Source organism: Hypanus sabinus, chromosome 16, assembly GCF_030144855.1.
Source record: "Hypanus sabinus isolate sHypSab1 chromosome 16, sHypSab1.hap1, whole genome shotgun sequence".
NCBI classification, from domain to species: domain Eukaryota; kingdom Metazoa; phylum Chordata; class Chondrichthyes; order Myliobatiformes; family Dasyatidae; genus Hypanus; species Hypanus sabinus.
Window position 1 is genome coordinate 55894035 of NC_082721.1, and position 22587 is coordinate 55916621.

A 22587-nucleotide genomic window follows, 5' to 3' on the forward strand; every position below is an offset into this window, starting at 1 on the left:
AATGCAAGTACACTGTTGTACCCTGCCTGTCAGTCTTTGAGGAGAGGGTTTCGTTGAAGGTTCTCTGTAATAGTGGACGTCCTGTACTTGGGTAACTAACAAGTTCAGTTTCCCTCCAGAGCTGAAAGATGAGATCCATTAGTCAGCAGCTGAATGCAAAATTGTTTAAAATTCTCATAATCCAATCACAATGCCATCAAAAACACAAACTCAATTACACATGAAAACATCACTTGTTAGTTTTATCAGACAAGTCAGTCGTTTAGAGCCAGTGCTCTGGGCACTGCAGTATATACACAGCTGGACTAACTGTAGACTCTTCATCCCCTTCTACAAACTGATCATTAATCCTTAATGTTGGCAGAGAGAATCCAGAATGATATCATATTGATTATTCATTACTTGACCACAAGCCATGATTCAAAGGATGATTTTAAAAATATCTTCAGGCTCTGTCCTTGTTACAAGTAGCTTCCTGGCTTTGTCGTAGTTATTGCAAGAGGATGTGGTGAGATTCATTCACATTCAGTGCAGTTTTACAGCAGATTACTCTGAGCATACTGCACACAACATGGCATACGGGTGGTTCTTTCTGGGTAAGTACACTTAACTGATATTCATTTGACTACCAGTAAGATTTACTATAATCTACTGCCAATTTTGAAGAATAGAATTTTTTCCTGTTTTCAACCTTTACTTTAATAAGACAAGTTCCACTGAGCGTCTTTATTTGCTTCTTTTCTGTGTTAATATCTATATATGGTAATTACCACATCAAAGTTGATTCACTATTTCACACATTAACAACTGCTCTGATTTGAAATTATATTGAAATTCTTTCAGATAGATAAGCATTTAAAGAAACAGCAACTTGTTTGTAAATTGGACCAGCTGAGTTATTGCTCAGACAGCACATACATTTTGATATTCTAGATAGGGAGAAAGTTTCCAGTGGTAGAGGGCCAGTAACTGGGCTACACAACTTCAGGATAGTTGACAACAGAACTTGGGTGCAGTGGCAGAGACTTCCTTTGGTTGAATACAGCAACTTGTTAAGATCTGGAATTCAATAACTGAAATTCATTGCTGATACAAAGGGGACATTTAATAGACATAGATAAGCAGAAGCATGTACGAAAATAGTTTGTGTAGGAGGGCAGGGTTAAATTGATTGTGGAGTAGGATTATGTAGCACAGCGTTATGGGATGAAGGGCTATACTGTGCTGTACTATGTTCTACATTCTACGTTCTATGTTGAAAAAATGGTGGAAATGGATTCCAGCAGGATATTAATACAAGGAAAAAACAAGAGCTGAAGAGAAAGAAAAGGGAAGGAGTTAATTGAACAGCTTTTTCAGAATGGGGCTGCTTCTATATCAGAAGGTTCTGTGGTAAATATTTTACAGGTGTTGTGCTCCATTTCAGCACATCCACTGATATTCAGAAGGGCACTTCAGAGTAGCTACCGACATAGATTACATGTGGTGACTTACAGCTTACTGAGACAACTAGCTACCAAAAACTAAACTTTTGGGTAATAACATAGGCCTTAGGTGTGTTCTTTAATCTCACATAAGGTTTGCAGATACAAACTACACATCAGTAAGTGATATGGGTTCTGGTGATCTTAAACTGACAAGAATAATGACTGCAGGGATTTCCTGTGAAGGCTCTACAGCCCCAAGAAACCCAGGCAAGTTGAAGAGAGCTAGTACAAATACCTATGACAACTGTGAGCTGACAGATAGATCAATGAATCCATACATCCACACAAATAACATCAAATTACTAGATATCCAAAATCCAATATCCACTCTATCTCAGTCAGGTGAGCACAAACCTGAAACAATGGATCACTCCAATTGGTTAAATGGCCTCCCTGTCAGTATCTCAGTGCTAGGAAAGACTATCAGATGAAATGCCTGTCCGTTATCTGGGATCATGGAGTTGTCAATGGGAAGGACTTCTCAGCTGTGAGCTCTCATTAAATGGGAGCCTCACAAGGACTTACATACAAGATGGTGGGTCTTCTCAGGCAGTGGTTCACTCATGACCCACACAAACATGATCCACGGGTACAGATCAGTATTGTTATGGACCAGTCCAGCTCCAGCTTTGGAGAAGGCTGACAACATTCTACACAAGGCATTCCTTTGGTCTGATGTATCCAATGACACTCACATCTCATGAATGAGTAACCTAAAGCTCTATTTCTTTGAGTGCAGTCTCATCCCAGCATGTCAGTACCTTCACAAGGGAAAGAGAGGAGGAAGAAGAGACAAAGAATTGTTGGAACTGTAATGATCAACATGCCATGACTGTGTGGAATGTTGTTCCCTCTCACTCTGAACTTGCTGGTCTCTCAGTATTTCTTATAGAAAAACACCACTTACTGTCTACAACAGGAACCGCAGGCTGAGCTGGTCTCTGAATCCGACAGAAACACCAGGCTTCTGCCAAACTTTAACCAAGGCTCCATTGTAGAATTGACTTTGACCATAGGGCTCTCTGAAACATTCATCCACAACAGATAATTCCCCATATTTCTTTCCATCCAGGTCAAAGGGCAAATGAGCCTACAAAGGCTAGTTTCCAACAATCATTTGGTCAAGTTCTGTCCTGTTTTCACGGTCCTAGATTTTGGTTGTCATATCAATAATGCAGGGAGAGGGGTCAGTGCTGGTGTGGTTGCTTAGCTGCATTAGTTAATCATTCTGAGACACAGGTGTTGCGGTGGGTAGTGCAGATAACTCACTGCCTCATTATTCCAGAATACATGCTGCCCTGAGGTCCTGGGTGCAATTTCCACATTTTTCACTTTCCTACAGCATTCCCAATGATGTGCTGATTTGCAGGTGAATTTGCCAGTGTACGAGGAGTGATTGATAAGTTCATGGCCTACCTAAGGTAGAAGGAATCAATTTCAGAAAACCTAGCACATTTATTTTTCAACATAGTCCCCTCCTACATGTACACAACTTAGTCCAGCAGTCATGGAGCATACGGATCCCTTCTTTGTAAAAGTGGTCCACAGCAGGGGAGATTGAAAAGTTTGTGGCCTATGGTAGAATGAGATGAGTTATTAACATAAACTTTCTGCATTATCACTTAAACACAAGGAAGTCTGCAGATGCTGGAAATTCAAGCAACACACACAAAATGCTGGTGGAACGCAGCAGGCAAGGCAGCATTTTGTGTGTTTTGCATCATCACTCGAAGAGCTGAACTGCACATGCATGTAACAAGAGCATCTTGGACCTCCAGGTGGTCCACAGCAGGGGTGATTGATAAGTTCATGGCCTAAGGTAGAATGAGAAGTATTATACAGCTACAGTTACATGCACGTGCACTTCAACTCTGAATGAAAATGCAGAAAGTTTGAAGTTAATAACTCATCTTCTACCTTAGGCCATTAACTTATCAATCACCCCATGCTGTGGACCACTTCTGGAAGTCTAAGACAGCGACTTCTACAAGGAAGGGATCTGTGTGCTCCACGACCGCTGGACTAAGTGTATAAATGTAGGAAAAATAAATGTGCTAGGTTTTCTAAAATTGACTACGTCTACCTTAGGCCACGAACTTATCAATCACCCCTCGTAATTTACCCAGTTGTAGATGGTGCTGGAAGAATCGGAGTAATGGACATGTAAGAAAGAAAGTCACAGGGATAAGAGAGAGGATGGGATTGATACGACTACTCTGAGAGGTAACACACTCAATGGGTCAAATGGCCTTCTATGCCATTAGAAAACTAACTCTTTATCACACTAACTAACAAAGGCAAACATGACACATAACTTATTTGCTAGCATAACAAGACAAAAGCCTAGTCTTATGTCACATATGCATTCAAATATTTGCATCAACAGCAATACAGTCTGTAAAGTGCTGGGGCAAAACGGCCATGGAGAGAATGTACAAACATCTTACAGACAGTGGTGGGAATTGAATCCCAGTCACTAGCTAGATTTTGAGCTGACCCTGACTGTCTACTCATTACCCTGAGCACTGCACTTTTCCTCATTTGTTGTTCCCAGTCACTATATTGGTCTTGTCCTTTAGTGTTAATCCTATCTTCAACATGTGGTACTCCCAAAATGTGGCATTTATTTACTCCCTGAACCACATATTTATTTTTTCACATGGACTTTAAGACCATCTCTCCTCATTGTTGGCTCCCCTCTCTGTGTCCTTGTAAAGCAGACAGTAATAAAGCCACTAAGTGCTTCTCTTTTGTCATTAGAGATTTGTACAATTACCATTGAATGTAAATGTCATCAATAGGAAAAGCAAATTATTTTGTAAACATCCCTGAATCTTTATGGATAAGACATTATCAGCAGCTAAAACTTGATGGCCTCATATCTCCATTCACCTGGGTAAAATCCTGACCTTGGGGGTGTTTGCACACTCTCCCCATGACTACATAGATTTCCGCTAGGATTCTCCAGTTTTTGTCTACATTTCAATGTAATTTACCCCTGGTGTATAGGTGGAAAGAAGAATCTTGGGGCTTTTACAGTGGCATGCAAAAGTCAAAATTTCTGTTACTGTGAATAGCTAAGCGAGTAACGCATATAAGCGAGTCTTCTTTGATCCTTTTCGCTCCTTATGGAGCATAGGGCCTCAACAAAAGTCCTCCACTGTCTGTGATCTCCAGCAGATGTTTTTGCAGTCTCCCAAGTTTGGCCGGCGGCTTTCAGCTCATCCAAAAGCCTACGCCTCCAGGTTTGCTTTGGGCGACCTCTTCTTCTCTTCCCTTGTAGATTCCATTCGAGTGATTGTCGAGTAACATTCGACTGGCTCTTCCTCAAGGTGTGGCCGACCCATCTCCACTTCCTCCTCCTTATCTGGAATACAATGGACTCTTGGTTTGCTCTCTTCCATAGGTCTAGGTTTGACACTCTGTCATACCACTTGAGGCGGAGGATCTGCCGGAGGCATTTGTTGAGAAAGGTCTGGATCTTGATGCAGCTGGTGTTAGTGATTCTCCGTGTTTTGGATCCATATAGCAGGATGGCTTTCACATTGGAGCTGAATATACGGAGTTTGGTTTTGACAGAGATGGCCGTAGATCTCCAAACAGGTCACAGGGTTGTGAAGGCATGTTGGGCTTTTCTGATCCTTGCTCTGATGTCCTCATCTGTACCTCCTGATTTACTGATTTTGCTTCCGAGGTAGGTGAATTTGTCTACATCTTCAAATATTTGTCCTTCAATCCGTAATGGCTCCCCTTGTTTGTTATTAATGCGTAGAACTTTGGTCTTCTCCTGACTGATCTTAAGGCCTACTCGCTGTGAGGTCTCACCCAAGGAATCTACTTTCTTCTGCATATCTTGAAGCTGGTGTGAGAGAAGAGCGAGATCATCTGCAAATGCCAGGTCTTCCAATTTCCCTGTTAACGTCCACTGGATGCCTTTCTCTGAGCCAGCATAGGCTGTTCTTGTAGCCCAGTTGAGTACCACAAGTAAAAGTAGAGGCGACAGCAGGCATCCCGGTCTGACTCCAGTAGTGACCAGGAACTCTTCAGACAGTCTCCCATCGTGGATGACCCTGCATGAGAATTTATAATAAAGCTGCTTGATGATATTCACCATCTCTTCCGGTACACCATAGTGTCGTAAGATGCTCCACATTGACTTTCTGTCCAGGCTGTCAAATGCCTTCTCAAAATCAATAAAACACATAACGTCAGTCGTGGGGAAGATGCTTGAGTCCATTATTAAGGACGAAATAGATGGCATCTAGATCATCTAGAACATCTAGATGGCAGAAATAGGATTAGGCCGAGCCAGCATGGATTTACCAAGGGCAAATCATGCTTGACTAATCTGTTGGAGTTTTTTGAGGGTGTAACAAGGATGTTAGATGAGGGTAAGCCAGTAGATGTTGTGTACCTAGATTTTCAGAAGGCATTCGATAAGGTGCCACATAGGAGATTGGTGAGTAAAATCAGAGCTCATGGCATTGGGGGCAGGGTTTCAACATGGATAGAAAACTGGTTGGCAGATAGAAAGCAAAGGGTAGCAGTGAATGGGTGTTTCTCAGACTGGCTGGAGGTGACTAGTGGGGTACCACAGGGCTCTGTATTGGGACCACAGCTCTTTACGATTTATGCAAATGATTTAGATGAGGGCATTGAAAGCTATATCAGCAAGTTTGCTGACGATACTAAACTGGGTGGCAGTGTGACATGCGAAGAGGACGTTAGGAGATTACAGGGAGACTTGGATAGGCTGAGTGAGTGGGCAGATACTTGGCAGATGTCATTCAATGTGAATAAATGTGAAGTTATCCACTTTGGAAGCTGGAACAAGAGGGCAGAGTATTGTCTGAACGGTGTCGAGTTAGGTAAGGGAGAAATGCAAAGAGACCTAGGAGTCCTAGTTCACCAGTCAATGAAGGTGAATGAGCAAGTGCAACAGGCAGTGAAGAGGGCAAATGGAATGATGGCCTTTGTTACAAGGGGAAATGAGTACAACAGCAAGGATGTCCTTTTGCATTTGTACAGGGCCCTGGTGAGACCACACCTGGAATATTGTGTACAGCTTTGGTCTCTAGGTTTAAGGAAGGACATTCTGGCAATTGAGGAAGTGCAGCGTAGATTCACTAGGTTGATTCCTGGGATGGCAGGGCTGTCTTACGCAGAGAGATTGGAGAGATTGGGCTTGTACACACTGGAATTGAGGAGATTGAGAGGGGATCTGATTGAAACGTTTAAGATAATTAAAGGATTTGATAGGATTGAGGCAGGAAATATGTTCCAGATGTTGGGAGAGTCCAGTACCAGAGGCATGGATTGAGAATAAGAGGTCAGTTATTTAAAACAGAGTTGAGGAAGAGCTTCTTCTCCCAGAGAGTTGTGGAGGTGTGGAATGCACTGCCTTAGAAGACGGTGGAGGCCAGTTCTCTGGATGTTTTCAAGAAGGAGCTAGATAGATATCTGATGAATAGGGGAATCAAGGGATATGGGGACAAGGCAGGGACTGGGTATTGATAGTGAATGATCAGCCATGATCTCAGAATGGCGGTGCAGACTTGAGGGGCTGAATGGTCTACTTCTGCACCTATTGTCTATTGTCTAAAACTGGCAACGTGGAATGCAAGGACTCTCCTGGACTCGTATAGCATCTTTGACAAACCTCACCGGAGAACAGCCTTGATTGCTGCTGAGCTGAGGTGCTACAGCATCAACATTGCTGCCCTAAGTGAGACCAGCCTACTGGATGAAGACTTGTTAACAGAGGAAGGGATGGGTTACACCTTCTAGAAAGGTTTCCCCCCAGGTGGACATGAGAATGAGGCCAAGGAATGCTTTTATCAGACATCGGGTGAAGTTTTTTGCCGGATCCCTAAGAATGATAAGATCCTTTTGCTTGGGGACTTCAACGTGAGGTTGAGACAGAACAACAAGATATGGAGTGGAGTGCTAGGTAGGCATGGTATTGGCAAGGTCAATACAAATGACGTGAGGCTACTTACACTTTGCTCTGAGCATAACCTTACCATAACCAACACCATTTTCCAGCAGAAGGCAAAATATAAGACCTCATGAATGCACCCTCGCTCTGAACATTGGCACATGATCGACTTCATCATTGTGAGATGTAGTGTCATCAAGGATGTTCTCATCACCCATACCATAAGAGGTGCAGAGTGCTGGACTGACCATCGTATGATTGTGGCCAAGCTCTATATGAAAGTTCTTCCCCCCTCGCGGCTGGAAAAACCCAATAAAATGCGGCTAAATTGCAACCGCCTGAGAAACACAGAAGTAAAAGTTGAGTTTCAATGCATCCTAGCTGAGAAACTAAGGGAGCTGGAACCTTGTCTGAGTTCAGAAAAAACCATGGAACAACAGTGGACCTATATCAGCTCTGCACTCTATAAGGCAGCAGCCCAATCCATGGGCCATAAGAGCAGAAACCACCAAGACTGGTTTAACAATAACTCAGATACCATCCACAACTTGCTTAAGGACATACACAAAGCACACTGGGCAACTTGAGATAACCATCATCCATCAGCATCAGGCAGCACTGGCAGGCAGCTCGGAGGAAAGTGCAAAAGGCAATACAGACCATACAAAATGAGTGGTGGACTGAAAAGCCCCATAAAATCCAGTCCTTTGCCAATAATAATGACATGCATAATTTTTACTATACTGTCAAAACCATCTATGGTCCAATAAATCGATGCGTTACTCCCCTGAAAACAGCAGATGGTCAAACACTTCTGAAGAATCAGAATACCATTCTGCTGAGGTGGGCTGAGCATTTTAACACCCTGATTAATCAGGATTCTGATGCAGATCCCACCATCCTGGATGAACTGCCTGAACTTCCTCCTATCCATGACCTCAGTCTACCACCAACCTTCCAGGAGGTTCTATCAGCTGTCCATTCCCTTAAGGACAATAAGTCCCCTGGCACTGACAATATCCCTGCTGAGTTACTGATGAATGGAGGGTACATATGTAAGCACACCCTCTACCAGTACATCACCAACACCTGGAGTGACATCCCACAGCAATAGAGAAATGCAAACATCGTTGTCATTTATAAGAATAAGGGTGACAAGGCCATCTGTGGCAATAGTAGGGGCATACCACTCCTTTCTGTTGCTGGAAAGGTCCTGGCTAAGGTAATGCTTCAGAGGCTCATCAGCAACATCACCGAGTCAATGCTGCCTGAATTGCAGTGTGGATTTAGGAAGAACAGGAGCACGATCAACATGATCTTCACAGCCCGGCAGCTTCAGGAAAAGTGCCGGGAGCAACATCAAGACCTGTTTATGGCCTTTGTTGACCTCTCCAAAGCATTTGAAACTATGCAAAGAGAGCTCTTATGGGATGTTCTCCTCAGCCCAATTTATTGGGCTGTCCCAATAAATTTGTTAACATCCTCCATCAGTTCCACAATGGGATGACTGCTCGGGGGACCATAGGAGGACAAGAGTCCAAGCCCTTCCTTGTACGCACAGGGGTGAGGCAGGGGTGTGCTAGCACCAGTGCTCTTTAACATCTTCCTCGTGTGTTACCAAGCTTCTCCACAACGAGATTGAGGATAGCAGCAGTGTGGCAGTGAATGTCAGATTAGATGGCAACATCTTTAACATCAGGAGGCTCCATGCACCCACCAAACTCTGTAGAGAACGGGTCCCGGAGCTGCAGTATGCAGATGACTGTGCTCTTGTGGCCCACACTCCGGAGATCTTCAGACTGTCCTTGCTGTGGCGGTGAGAGTGTACAGCAGGATGGGGCTGACTGTCAATACCACCAAGACAGAAGTGGTTTGCCAATGGAGTACTGGTGTCCCACCCACAATACCTGCCTTCACTGTTGGTGATGAAAAGCTGTCAGTAATGCCATCTTTCAAATATCTGGGGAGCATTCTCTCTGAGGATGGCAGCATTGACAATGACATCCAGAGCCGCATTAAACAGGCATCAGCCGCCTTTGGGAGACTTCGAAGTAGAGTCTTTCAGAACAGGAGCCTTCGTCCCTCCACAAAGGACGTCGTATATCAAGCGGTCTGTGTCACCACCCTCCTTTATGGCTGTGAAGCTTGGGTAACCTACAGCCGTCACATCGTTCTTGGAGCGCTTCCACATAAGCTGCCTTCAGCGCATCCTGGGAATTACTTGCTGTGAGCGGATGCCTCACTCTGAAATACTTGTAAAGACCAACTGCAGAAGTATTGAGGCCATGATCACCCAGCGTCAGCTGCAGTGACTGGGGCACGTGATAAGGATGTCCCCGTGTCAGCTACCCTGCAGAGTGTTATACAGCCAGCTACATCATGGTCGACACTCAGCTGGAGGGCTGAAGAAGCGCAAAAAGGATCAGATGAAGAATACTTTAAGGAAGAGCAAGATCAGACCCGAGGACCTGGAGGATGTTGCTGCTGGCCGTAACACTTAGTGACAGCTGTGTAGGGACAGGGTTCATATTCTGGAGATGGAAAGAACAACCAGAAGACAGCAGAAGAGAGCCAGGAGAAATGCAGCCACTACCGCATATACATGTCCCACCTGCAATAGAACTTGTGGGTCCAGGATAGGACTGTATAGTCATCAAAGATCTCACTGTTAAAGGAGTGGACGTCGTCATTGGATTGCGATGGACAACCGAAGAAGACTAGAATTATACTCTGGATGTGAATGAAGTTTTGGGATATTGACTTTGATTGGACACCTTAAGAGGTCAAATGCACAACAGTAATTTACACAGTTCAAAACTGAACAAAATTTCCAATCTATATTAAGGTTCAAAATTCATTTATTATCAAAGAATATACAAATTATATAACATTGAGTTGTGCTTGCTCATGGGTAGCCACAAAGCAAGAAACCCAAAAGAGTACATTTAAAGAAAAAAAAGAATAAATACAAAAATCTAAGACCAATGCTTGATGCACAAAAGAGAGAAAAAAGACACAAATCATGCAAACAATTGAAGTGAACAACAGCATTCCAAACGAACATTGAATACTCAGATCCAAACCCCAGAGCACTCTGGAGTAGGCCCAAAGCCTCGCTTATCAGTTCATCATATTAGCAGGAATGAAGCACAGCAACCAGGGCAGAGTTCATAACCTCAGTGCCATGGAGATGACCATTACGGAGAACTAGCGAAATTGGCTCTTGCCCTGACCGACACCCTGTGTTTTCAGTCTATCTGGGCCAGCATTTAAATTGACCCAACAATGAAACAGCGAAAGGCTCCAGCACCCTGGAGAGAGGAGTGAAGTTTGCAGAGAACGAGTGAAATCAGCTCTCGCCTCCGACCTGGGCCGGCATTTAAATAGCCTAAAACAGTTTATCGTACCTCACACTAGGACCCAGGCACTGCTGCTGCAAAACGCTCTGGACCTGGACCACACTGCCCAGTGACTCACTCTGGGCCAGATTTAGTCACCCAGCCTGAAGCAGCTCTCATGTTCTTCAGACCAGCTCAGCACCCAGTGAGATCCAACCTCATATCCAGGCCAGTTGAACGAGCATCAAAGCTTCCTTGCCAGAGCCCAGACGTCTCTTTTCGACACCCAGAGTAATCGAGCCTCACTCCCGGGCTGGCTGTATGGGCATCAAAACTCCAACAGTAATGATTCTGCAACACACCATCTCTGATCATCCCCCGACTCACCTCACCATCACTCACCCCTTCACTGTTTGTGGTAATAACTTAATACAATTTCCCACAGAAAAAGTATGTTTAGTGATGTTTTTAGTCAGAAATCCTATTTCTTTGATTGCCAAATTTCAGTTGCGCCATCTCAACCGTCATCTTAACATGGTAATCATTAAAATGATTAATGTCTGTTGTTAAGGAATTTTAAATGACTATATAATGAAAAGTTATATCCAGCTTGAAGGAACCACAGTTGAAGGAATAGAAGAGTTTTCCCGGGCTTGGCCATTCTTGGCAGCTGAGCAGGAATAATGCTATGTTCCTGTTTGTTGCAATAGTGATTATGCTTCAAAAACATTTTCCAGATTCTGAAACTTCTCAGAAGACTTGCTCTTCACAATTGTTTCCCTATTGTCCCTATTGTTCCCCGTTGTCCATCTTCCCTATTGTCCATTTATTGCAGTGGGATATAACTGAGACTTCATAAGGCATTGTTCAGACCATATTTGGAGTATTCTGAGCAATTTTGGACTCCTTATCTAAAAGAAGATGTGCTGGCATTGGAGAGGGTCCAGAGAATATTCACAAGAATGACCCCAGGAATGGAAGGATTAACATATGAGGAACATTTGATGACTGTACTTCCTGGAGTTTAGAAGAATGAGGGGTTCTCATTGAAACCTATCAAATATTGAAAGGGCTATTGGTAGCCCTAGGTAATTTCTAAAGTAAGGACATGTTCAGCACTACATTATGGCCAAAGGGCCTGTATTGTGCTGTAGGTTTTCTATGTGTCTATGAAAAGCCTGGATAGAGTGAATGTGGAAAGGATGCTTCCTAGGGCCTGAGGGCACAATCTCAGAATAGAGAGATGTCCAATTAGAGATGAGGAATTTCTTTAGCCAATGGGTGGTGAATTTGTGGAATTTATTGCCACAGATGACCGTGAAGGACAAGCCATTGGGTATATATAAAGCAGAGGTTGATTAGAAAGGGCATCAATAATTTCAGGGAGAAGGCAGGAGAATGGGTTGACAAGGGAAATACATGAGCCATGATGGAATGGTGGAGCAGCCTCAATGTCCAAATAGCTTAATTCTGCTCATATGTCTTATATTCCCACATGCCAACATGAAAATCTAAGCAAGTACTGCTTTCCCCACCCACTGCCCAGACAAAGGCTTCCTGCAGGGAGCATGTATGAGAATCAGACTGGGCTGGGCTGTATAGAGTCTGTATATTTGACCATTGGAGTTAGCTGTATCTGTGTTCGGACCACTGTCCCGAATGTACTGAACAGCTGCAGAGCAAGAAAGCTACTGTGGTCTCTGACAGGTTACAGTGTGATGCCAGTCAGGAGAATCAACCAAACTATGTGAGAGGACCTGTAATTATATATCATTCCAGCCCAAAGTATCACCATGTGTTAATATAGGCACTATTATTAATATGAGAAATGCTTCAGTCAATTTACACATGTCAAGATGTAAGAAACATCACCAAACTAAACAAAGGTTAAACACTGGCCAGGACATGACTGAAAGTGATGCAATGGGAATTTTTATGCCCAATTGAGAAGCAGATCTGCACTGTAGAAAAATCCCTCAGCTGGATTATGAGCACAGTTAAAAATAAATTCATGAAGACACAAGAGACTGCAGAAGCTGGAATTTGGAGCAATAAACAATCTGCTGGAGGAACTCAGCGGGCACAGCAACAACTATTGGAAGACAGGACCATTTCAGGTCGAAACCCCACAGACGCTGTTCAAATTATTGTGTTCCTCCTGTAGATTGTTTGTGCTACAAGTTTTTGAAGTCCTGACTTGTAAGCAAATGGCTTAATTGCAAAATTGTCAACTAAATTGTAAAGAAGTCAAACATTATTGGTATTGGCTCCATTCCAAGCTGAAGCCTTAATAAATGAAACATAATATGTCAGGGTCTGAAGTTCTTCCTGTTTATGTTGGCCTGGCTCCTGGAGTCCATGGGGAGTTACCGATCACAGTGTTCCAGTAATGCACTCAAGTTTATTCCCACTCCCTGTCTTCTGTGGAATTGTACTTCCACGAAATTACTCCCAATCTACAGCTAATGATCTGGGAATTAAATCAAAAACCTGAAGATACTAAATAACCATGAAAAGTACTAACAGTAAGAGCAGAACAGAACTGAGCTGAAAAAAAATAGCAATGCAGGTGGTTAGTGGCACTTAACCATAGAACTCTAGAACATTACAGCACAGAAACAGGCCTTTTGGCCCTTCTTGGCTGTGCCAAACCATTTTTCTGCCTAGTCCCACTGACCTGCACCTGGACCATATTCCTCCATACAACTCTCATCCATGTACCTGTCCAAGTTTTTCTTAAATGTTAAAAGTGAGCTTGCATTCACAACTTCATCTGGCAGCCCCCACCACTCTCCCCCTTCACCCTTAACCCATGTTATCTGGTTTTTTTCTCCCCTAGCCTCAGTGGAAAAAGCTTCATTGCATTCACTGTATCTGTACCCATCATAATTTTACATACTTCTATCAAATCTCCCCTCATTCTGCTACGCTACAGGGAATAAAGTCCTAACCTATTCAACCTTTCTCTGTAACTCAGTTTCTCAAGTTCCAGCAACATCCTTGTAAATCTTCTCTGCACTCTTTCAATCTTATTAATATCCTTCCTGTAATTCGGTGACCAGAACTGCACACAATATTCTGGATGTAGCCTAACCAGAGATTTATAAAATTGCAACATAAATTTTGAACTCAGTGCCAGGACTAATAAAAGCAAGCAGTCAATAAGCCTTCTTAACCATCTTATCAACCCTGACCTTAACAGCATACTTTCTCCTTGCATTTGCCTTACCGAGGAGCAGCACTTCATATTTATCTGGGTTAAACCCCATCTGCCATTTCTCAGTCCATATCTGCAACTGCTGGTCTTCTGCACTATCCACCACTCCACCAATCTTGGTATCATCCTCAAATTTACTAACCAACCCATCTACATTTTCATCCAGGTCATTTATATGTGTTACAAGCAGTAGAGATCCCAGCACAGATCCCTGCAGAACACTACTAATTACAGACCTTCAGCTCAAATAAGAGACTTTGTCAAACACCCTACTAAAATCCATGCAGACAAAATCAACTGCCCTACCCGCATCAGTCACCTTGTTAAAAAGTTCAATCAGGTTGTTAAGGCATGACCTGCCATGCACAAAGCCATGTTGGCTCTCCCTAATTAGGACATGGGTTTCCAAATGCTCATATATCCTCTCCCTAAGAATTTTCTCCAGCAATTTCTCTACAATTGGTGAGACTCACCTGTCTATAGTTCCTTTGATCCCTTCTTAATTAGAGGTACAACTTTAGCTACTCGCCAGTGCTCTGGAACCTCGCCTTTGGCTGAACAGGACATGAAGATACAGGTGAGGGGCCTAGCAATCTTGTCTCTTGTCTCCTTCAATAACTTGGAGTAAATCCCATCAGGACCTGGGATTTAACCCACTATCCACCTAAAGGAGTGAATTCATCAAGGACCCCAACAAATGGTCTACCCAGGGAGCTGATAAAAATTTTTGTGATAATAATTGTGATTCTGATTCTCTTTCTCCAACTAATTAGACATTAAGACCATAAAACATCGGAGCAGAATTAGGCCATTCAGCCATTGAGCCTGCTTTGCCATTCCATCCTGGCTGATCCCGGATCAGCAGTGAATGGGTGTTTCTCGGACTGGCTGGAGGTGACTAGTGGGGTACCACAGGGCTCTGTATTGGGACCACAGCTCTTTACGATTTATGTCAACGATTTAGATGAGGGAATTGAAAACTATATCAGCAAGTTTGCTGACGATACTAAACTGGGTGGCAGTGTGACATGCGAAGAGGACGTTAGGAGAATACAGGGAGACTTGGATAGGCTGGGTGAGTGGGCAGATACTTGGCAGATGTCATTCAATGTGAATAAATGTGAAGTTATCCACTTTGGAAGCTGGAACAAGAGGGCAGAGTATTGTCTGAACGGTGTAAGAAATGCAAAGAGACCTAGGAGTCCTAGTTCATCAGTCAATGAAGGTGAATGAGCAAGTTCAACAGGCAGTGAAGAGGGCAAATGGAATGTTGGCCTTTGTTACAAGGGGAATTGAGTACAAGAGCAAGGATGTCCTTTTGCATTTGTACAGGGCCCTGGTGAGACCACACCTGGAATATTGTGTACAGTTTTGGTCTCCAGGTTTAAGGAAGGACATTCTGGCAATTGAGGAAGTGCAGCGTAGATTCACTAGGTTGATTCCTGGGATGGCAGGGCTGTCTTACGCAGAGAGATTGGAGAGATTGGGCTTGTACACACTGGAATTGAGGAGATTGAGAGGGGATCTGATTGAAATATTTAAGATAATTAAAGGATTTGATAGGATTGAGGCAGGAAATATGTTCCAGATGTTGGGAGAGTCCAGTACCAAAGGGCATGGATTGAGAATAAGAGGTCAGTTATTTAAAACAGAGTTGAGGAAAAACTTCTCCCAGAGAGTTGTGGAGGTGTGGAATGCACTGCCTCGGAAGACGGTGGAGGCCAATTCTCTGGATGCTTTCAAGAAGGAGCTAGATAGATATCTGATGGTTAGGGGAATCAAGGGATATGGGGACAAGGCAGGGACTGGGTATTGATAGTGAATGATCAGCCATGATCTCAGAATGGCGGTGCAGACTCGAGGGGCCGAATGGTCTACTTCTGCACCTATTGTCTATTATCCCACTCAACCCCATCCATCTGCTTTCTAGCCATATCATTTGATGCTCTTACCAATCAGGAAATGATCAATTTCCGCTTTAAATATACCCAAGGACTTGGCCTCCACCGCAGCCTGTGGCAGAGCATTCCACAGATTTACTATTCTCTGGCTAAAAAAATTCACCCTTCCTATATTCTAAAAGGTCACCCCTCAATTTTAAGATTATCCTCTAGTTCTGGATATCTCCACCATAGGAAACATCATCTCCACTTCCTCGTCCCAAAGGAAAGTCACAATCTCAAAGATTTTCAGCAAAAGCATGCTCTAATTTTCCATAAATTGTTCCTTGGGATTTATTTAATTAACATAATACAATTGACATGGTCTTGGATTAGATTCTTCTCCAAGGGAGAGAGTTCTTAAGAAAAAAAGTATCAATTTTTCTCAAATATGGAATTTCAAGTTTTGCCACTTCTCTGTTTTATTCCACATTTTGCATTCATCTTTAGAAAATGTAGATTTTCAAAGTATTTCAGTGTTTAACAGGATTCTATTGGGTAGAAACAGAGTAACTATTTCCTCTGCTGGGAATGTGCTGGGATTACAGCACATTCATTTCAAATTAGAGTTAGGCTGCATTGGATTAGAATGAGGTTCTGAAGTCCTGAAGAGCAGTGGAAAGCTGGAAATGTTCTGAAAATGGTTGAGATCAGCAGAACAACAGGAACTGTCAAGTTTCTGATGGGGGGATGCTTGTTGAGTGAGGATGTCAAAGGGGATGGAGCTAATTCCTGTGGAGCAGATTCAACCCTGATGTACCTGAGTAGCATGTTAGGCTAAAGGGGCAGAGTGTCCTGCTCCTTTTGTTTCCTGTGTTAAGTTTCATGCCCAACAGAGTTGGTGTAAAGTGGTAAAAGCTAAAAGAGCAATGAATAACAAACAAGGGAACAAAAATGACAACATCGGAAAGGAAGCAGAGTCAAAAAGAAAACAGACAATACAATGGCTGATATATTCCTGTAGTATGTTGTCAGGAACATCAATAAATCAGTGAGGCCTTCCTGTGGTAATGAACTGATGAACAGACAGGAACAAGTCTTGTTTCCCATGGGAATCTGTGAAGTATGAAGAGCTAAGAAGACCGCATCAAGACAGTCAAGTGAAGAAATCACTGTGTAACTTCAGGCATGGAAAAACTATTAATGCTTCTCAACCTTAACTCAGAGCCACTTAAACATACTATAAAGTTTTATCAAAAATAACTTTTTTATAAAAAACACGGGAATACAATTAGGGCCTGAGTAACCGGCTTCATGGTCATCTGAAACCAATTCAGCTCTAAATTACTAGATGTGTTTAGATGGATTCAATCTCCAGCTGCCACAGAGATTCTGTGTACAGATCAATGGTCTAGAACTCCAGCTGCTGACCCAGAACTTAATCACACCAAGTTGGCTCCTATTTATAATAATGCTGAAAAATAAGGGAGAGAATTCTACATTATCTTGCACACAATGAGCAAAATCTAATGGAATCCCAGTGACTGTTTTATGGAGAACTCACGATTGTTTTCAACAATTTATATTTAGACCACTTCTTTGATCATAACATACTTTATACAACTGTAATCAATGGTCAAGAATGGTTAACCATTGAATCACAAAAAGAGAGAATTTGAACAAGTTTTAAAGAGCATGTTGAAAGACGAAAGAGAGAGAGAGTCAGAGGACTCCAAAATGGAAGCTCCAAACAACTTGAAGTTCAGCTACAAATAATGGAGTTGTTTAAACTGGCAATAAAAATTGAATATAGCCAAATAAACAGGGAGACTGTGATTATCTAATGAAGTCCCCACAGTTTCATTTAGAATAGAGAATAGCACAGCATACGAACAGGACCTACAGTTCACCATGTTAGTTAAATTAGTAATCATATGCCCATCTAAAGTAAAGTCTTCTGCCTACACAAAGTCCATATCACTCCATTCCCTGCACATTCAGTACTGTCTGAGAGCCTTGTTTAATAAAGGCAAGCATGCCTCTTTACCAACCAATCCATATACATAGCCACTTATAGGGAGTTAAGACTTGGACTGCAATATCCATCTGCTTACAAACTTTGTTAAGGCCATAAGATCATAAGATATAGGAGCAGAAATAGGCCATTTCACCCATCAGATCTGCTCTGCCATTTCATCATGGCTGATCCATTTTTCCTCAGCCTCAGTCTCCTGCCTTGCCTCCATATCCCTTCATGCCATAACAAAACAAGAATCTATCAACCTCTGTTTTAAATATATTGTACATAAAGACTTAGCTTCCACAGCTGCCTGTGCAACAAATTCCACAGATTCATCGCTGTTTGGTTAAAGAAATTCCTCCTCATTTCCATTCTAAAAGGATGCTCCTCTATTCTGAGGCTGTGTCCTCTGGTCTTAGACACTCCCACCATAGGAAACATCCTCTCCACATCCACTCTATCAAGGCCTTTCATCATTTGATAGGTTTCAATTAGGTCACCCACCATTCTTCTGAACACCAGTGAAGACAGGTGAAACGTTATTCATATGACAAGCCATTCAATCCTGGAATCATTTTCATGAATCTTCTTTGAACCCTCTCCAGTTTCAGCAAATCCTTTCTATGATAAGAACATTCCAAGTGAGGCCTCACCATTGCTTTATAAAGTCTCTACATTACATCCTTCTTTTTATATTCTAGTTCTCTTGAAATGAATGCCAACAATGCATTTGCCGCCTTCACCACAGACTCAACCTGCAAATTAACCTGCAGGGAATTCTGCACAGGGACTCCCAAGTCCCTCTGCACCTCAGGTTTTTGTATTTTCTCTCCAGTTACAAAATAGTCAACTTTCATTTCTTCTATCAAAGTGCATTACCCTACACTGTATTCCATCTACCATTTCTTTGCCCATTCTCCTAATCTGTCTAAATCCTTCTGTTGCCTTTCTACTTACTCAAAACTACCCACCCCTCCACCTCATCACAATGTCTGCAAACTTTGCAAAAAAGCCATTAATTCCATCATCCAAATTATTGACGTATAGTATGAAAAGGATTGGTCCCAACACAGAACCCTGTAGAACACCACTAGTCACTGGGAGCCTACCAGAAAAGGCTCACTTTATTCCCAGTTTTTGTCTCCTGCCAATCAGCTGCTGCTTTATCCATGCTAGAATCTTTCTTGGAATATCATGGGCTCATAGCTTGTTAAAGCAGCCTCACATTTGGCACCTTGTCAAAGACTTTCTGAAAATCCAAGCACACAATGTCATCTGATTCTCTTTTGACTATCCTGCTTGTCATTTATTCAAAGAATTCCATCAGATTTGTTAGGCAAGATTTTACCTGGAGGAAATCATGCTGATAACAGCCTATTTTATCACATGCCTTCAAGTACCCCAAAAACCACATCCTTAAAAATCAATTCCAACATCTTCCCAACTGCAAAGGTCAGTCTAACTGGCATAAAATTCCTTTTCTTCTGCTTCACTCCTTTCTTGAAGAGTGGAGTGACATTTGCAATTTTCCAGTCTTCCTGAACCATTTCAGAATTTAGTGATTCTTGCGAGATCATTACCAATGCTTCCACAATCCCCCCTTCAACCTCTTTCAGAACCTTGGGGTTACACCATCTGGTCTAGGTGATTTACGTACCTTCAGACCTTTCAGTTTCCCAAGAACTTTCTCCCTAGTAATAGTAACTTCACACTCCTCATGACTCCTGATGCCTGGAACTGCCAGAGTCTTCCACAGTGAAGACTGATCCAAAATACTTATTCAGATCATCCACCATTTCCCTAACCCCACTGCTACATTTCCAGCATCGTTTTCCAGCAGTCCAATATTCACTCTCACATCTCTTTTACACTTTATGTCTCTGAAGAAACTTTTGGTATCCCCTTGAATATTATTGGCTAGCTTACTTAGGTATTCCATCTTTATCTTCTTAATGTTTTCTTTAGTTGCCTTATGTTAGTATTTAAAGGCTTCCCAATCCTCTAACTTCCCATAAGTTTTTGCATTATTTTTGCTCTTTGCCTTTTACGTTGGCTTTGACTTTCCTTGTTAGCCATGATTGTGTCATCTTGCCTTTAGAATACCTCTTCCTCTTTGGGCTGTGTATATCTTGTGACTTCCGAATTGCTTCGATATATTCCAGCTATTGCTGTCTTAGCAACATCCCTGCCAATGTTTTTTCCCAAACTCCTGTCTCATGCCTCTGTAATTCCCTTTACTCCACTGTAATAGTGGTACATCTAACTTCAACGTCTTCTTCTCAAATTTCAGAGTGAATTCAATCATATTATAATCACCCTAAAAATTCCTTTACCTTAAGCTCTCTAATCAATTCTGGTTCATTGCACAACATCCAATCTAGATTAACTGATCCCCAAGTGGCCTCAACCTTGAGCTGCTCTAAAAAGCCATCCTGTAGGCTTTCTAGAAGTTCCTCCTCTTGGAATCTAGTACCAACCTGATTTCCCTAATCTACCTGCATATACAAAGACCCCATAACTATTGTAACAATGCCCTTTAGGTATGCATTTTCTATCTCATAACGTAATTTGTAGACTACATCCTTACTATTGTCTGGAGATCTATAGATATCTCCCACAGGATCTTCTTACCTTGGAAGTTTCTTAGCTCTATCCACAATGATTCAACATCACCCAACCCTAAGTCATCTCTTTTTAGTGATTTAATTTCATTTTTTACCAACAGAGCTATACCAACCCCACCCCACACTTTCCTGCCTGCCCTTTCGATACAATGCGCTATAATTTTCTTTCAGCCATAATTCAGTGATTTCTACAACATCGTACATGCCAACCTGTAATTGTACTACAAGTTCATTAACATTATATCATATACTACATTACATTCAACATTCATAAAGCACCTTCAGTTCAGTATTCACCCTTTTCAATTTTGTACACCTTTTACATTGCAACTCATCCTGTTAGCTGCAGTTTTGCCCTATTATCAGCCTCTCCGTACTAAGAGTCTCATTGCACATTGCCTCTGTTTGTAAACCAACTATCTCATCTTGAGCACTATCACTCTGGTTCAGGTGTAACCCATCCCTTTTGTTCAGGTCATAGAAGAGATCCTGATAATCATAAATCTGAACCCCTACTTTCTGCACCAGTTCCTCAGCTTCGGTTTCACCTGCCAAATCATCCTATTCTTAGCCCCACTGGCAACAATCTAGAGATTACTACCCTGGAGGCCCTATTTCTCAGCGTTCTACCTAGGTTCCTAAAATCTCTCTTCAGGACCTCCTCACCTTGTCTACCTATGTCAGTGGTGCTAATACTTCTGGCTGCTCACTCTTATTCTTCAGAATGCCATGGACAGAATCTGAGACATCCCTAATCCTGGCACCAAGGAGGCAACATACCATCTGGATGTCTCTATCTGGATGTCTCATAGAACCTCGTCTCTGTTCCTCTGAGTAAGGAATCTCCAATCCACACTGCAGTCCTCTTCACCTCTCTGCTCTTCTGAGCCACAGCACTGGATTTAGTGCCAGAGACCTGGTCACTGCTCCCCTCCACCCCCAGTAGATCATATCCTTCAATAGTATCTAAAGTTGTGTACTTATTATTGAGGGGAACAGCCACAGGTGTACTCTGCACTGGCATTGTATTTCTCCTCCTTCTCCTGGCAGTCATCCAGTTGTCTCCAGTCACCTAGGGTTAAGTACCTCCCTGTAGCTCCTGTCTATTACCTCCTCATTTTCCTGGTCACCGAGCTGCAGCTTCAATTCCTTAGTACATTCTCTCAGGAGCTGCAGCTTGGAGCAGCCCGGTGCACCTGGTACAGATATGTTTATCTGGGAGACTGGACATCACCCAGACTTCCCACATTCCACATAGAGTTGGACATCTTGAATTAACTGCTGACAAACCTTTGATCCAGTGAAGCCTGCTAAGGCTGCAAGACATAAAGCCAGCGTGAATTTTAAGCACTATTAATCATCTCAAAGCATTGGTCGGAGTATCTTTATGAATGAGAACTTAGTTTCATTATACCAAAAAGGTGAAGAAACCATCTTTCCTTAATGTTTGCTTGTGGGATCTTTTGACTCTCAAGCAGCAGTAACTGTTGGCAGTAAAACCATAGTTACTGTAATTGTTTGGAATTCCAAAGATTTGCAGAAGTACATGGAATATACAGACAAAAGCAAGACATTCAAGGATGGGAATCCAGGATCAAACTGATTTCTTGTGGTGTATGAAGGATGTAGGAGTAAAGTTAAAGAAATCAGGAAGCCAAAAACCTGAGATACACTTGGCAGTTGAAGGCAAAAAAAAACCCTTGAAGGAACAATAGGTATATTAAGGGCAAAAGGGTAACTATGTGGAGAATAGCTTCCCTTAAGAATAAGCAAGGTTGTCAATGGGTGGAGCCACAGGAAGTGGACAAGGTTTTAAATGATTCCTATTTGTACCTATTGTGGAGATGATCGTGGAGGCTGTGGAATTCAGGGAAGAAAATAGTGATGTGCAAAATCATCTTGACATAACAAAAGAGAAGGTGCTGGTGGTGTTGAGGGGCAAAAAGGTGAATAAACCCCAGGGGTGTGACCATATGTGACCTTGGAAAGTAAAAGAAAAAATTACTAAGGCTCTGGCAATGATTTTTGTATCTTTGTTAGCCGTGGATATGGTACCAGTAAACTGGAGGATAAAATGTTGTGC

General features: G+C 42.5%; 1 protein-coding gene across 1 annotated transcript in view; it reads left to right on the forward strand.

Moving 5' to 3' along the window:
• The first annotated feature begins 550 nt into the window (after nucleotides 1-550).
• The window catches only part of LOC132406317 (adhesion G protein-coupled receptor E1-like), a 277652-nt gene continuing 255615 nt past the window's right edge, over nucleotides 551-22587 (forward strand). The window contains exon 1 of the mRNA XM_059991819.1: nucleotides 551-596. Within this exon, the coding sequence (XP_059847802.1) occupies nucleotides 572-596 (25 nt within the window). The 5' untranslated portion in view covers nucleotides 551-571. The remainder of the gene's footprint in view (nucleotides 597-22587) is intronic.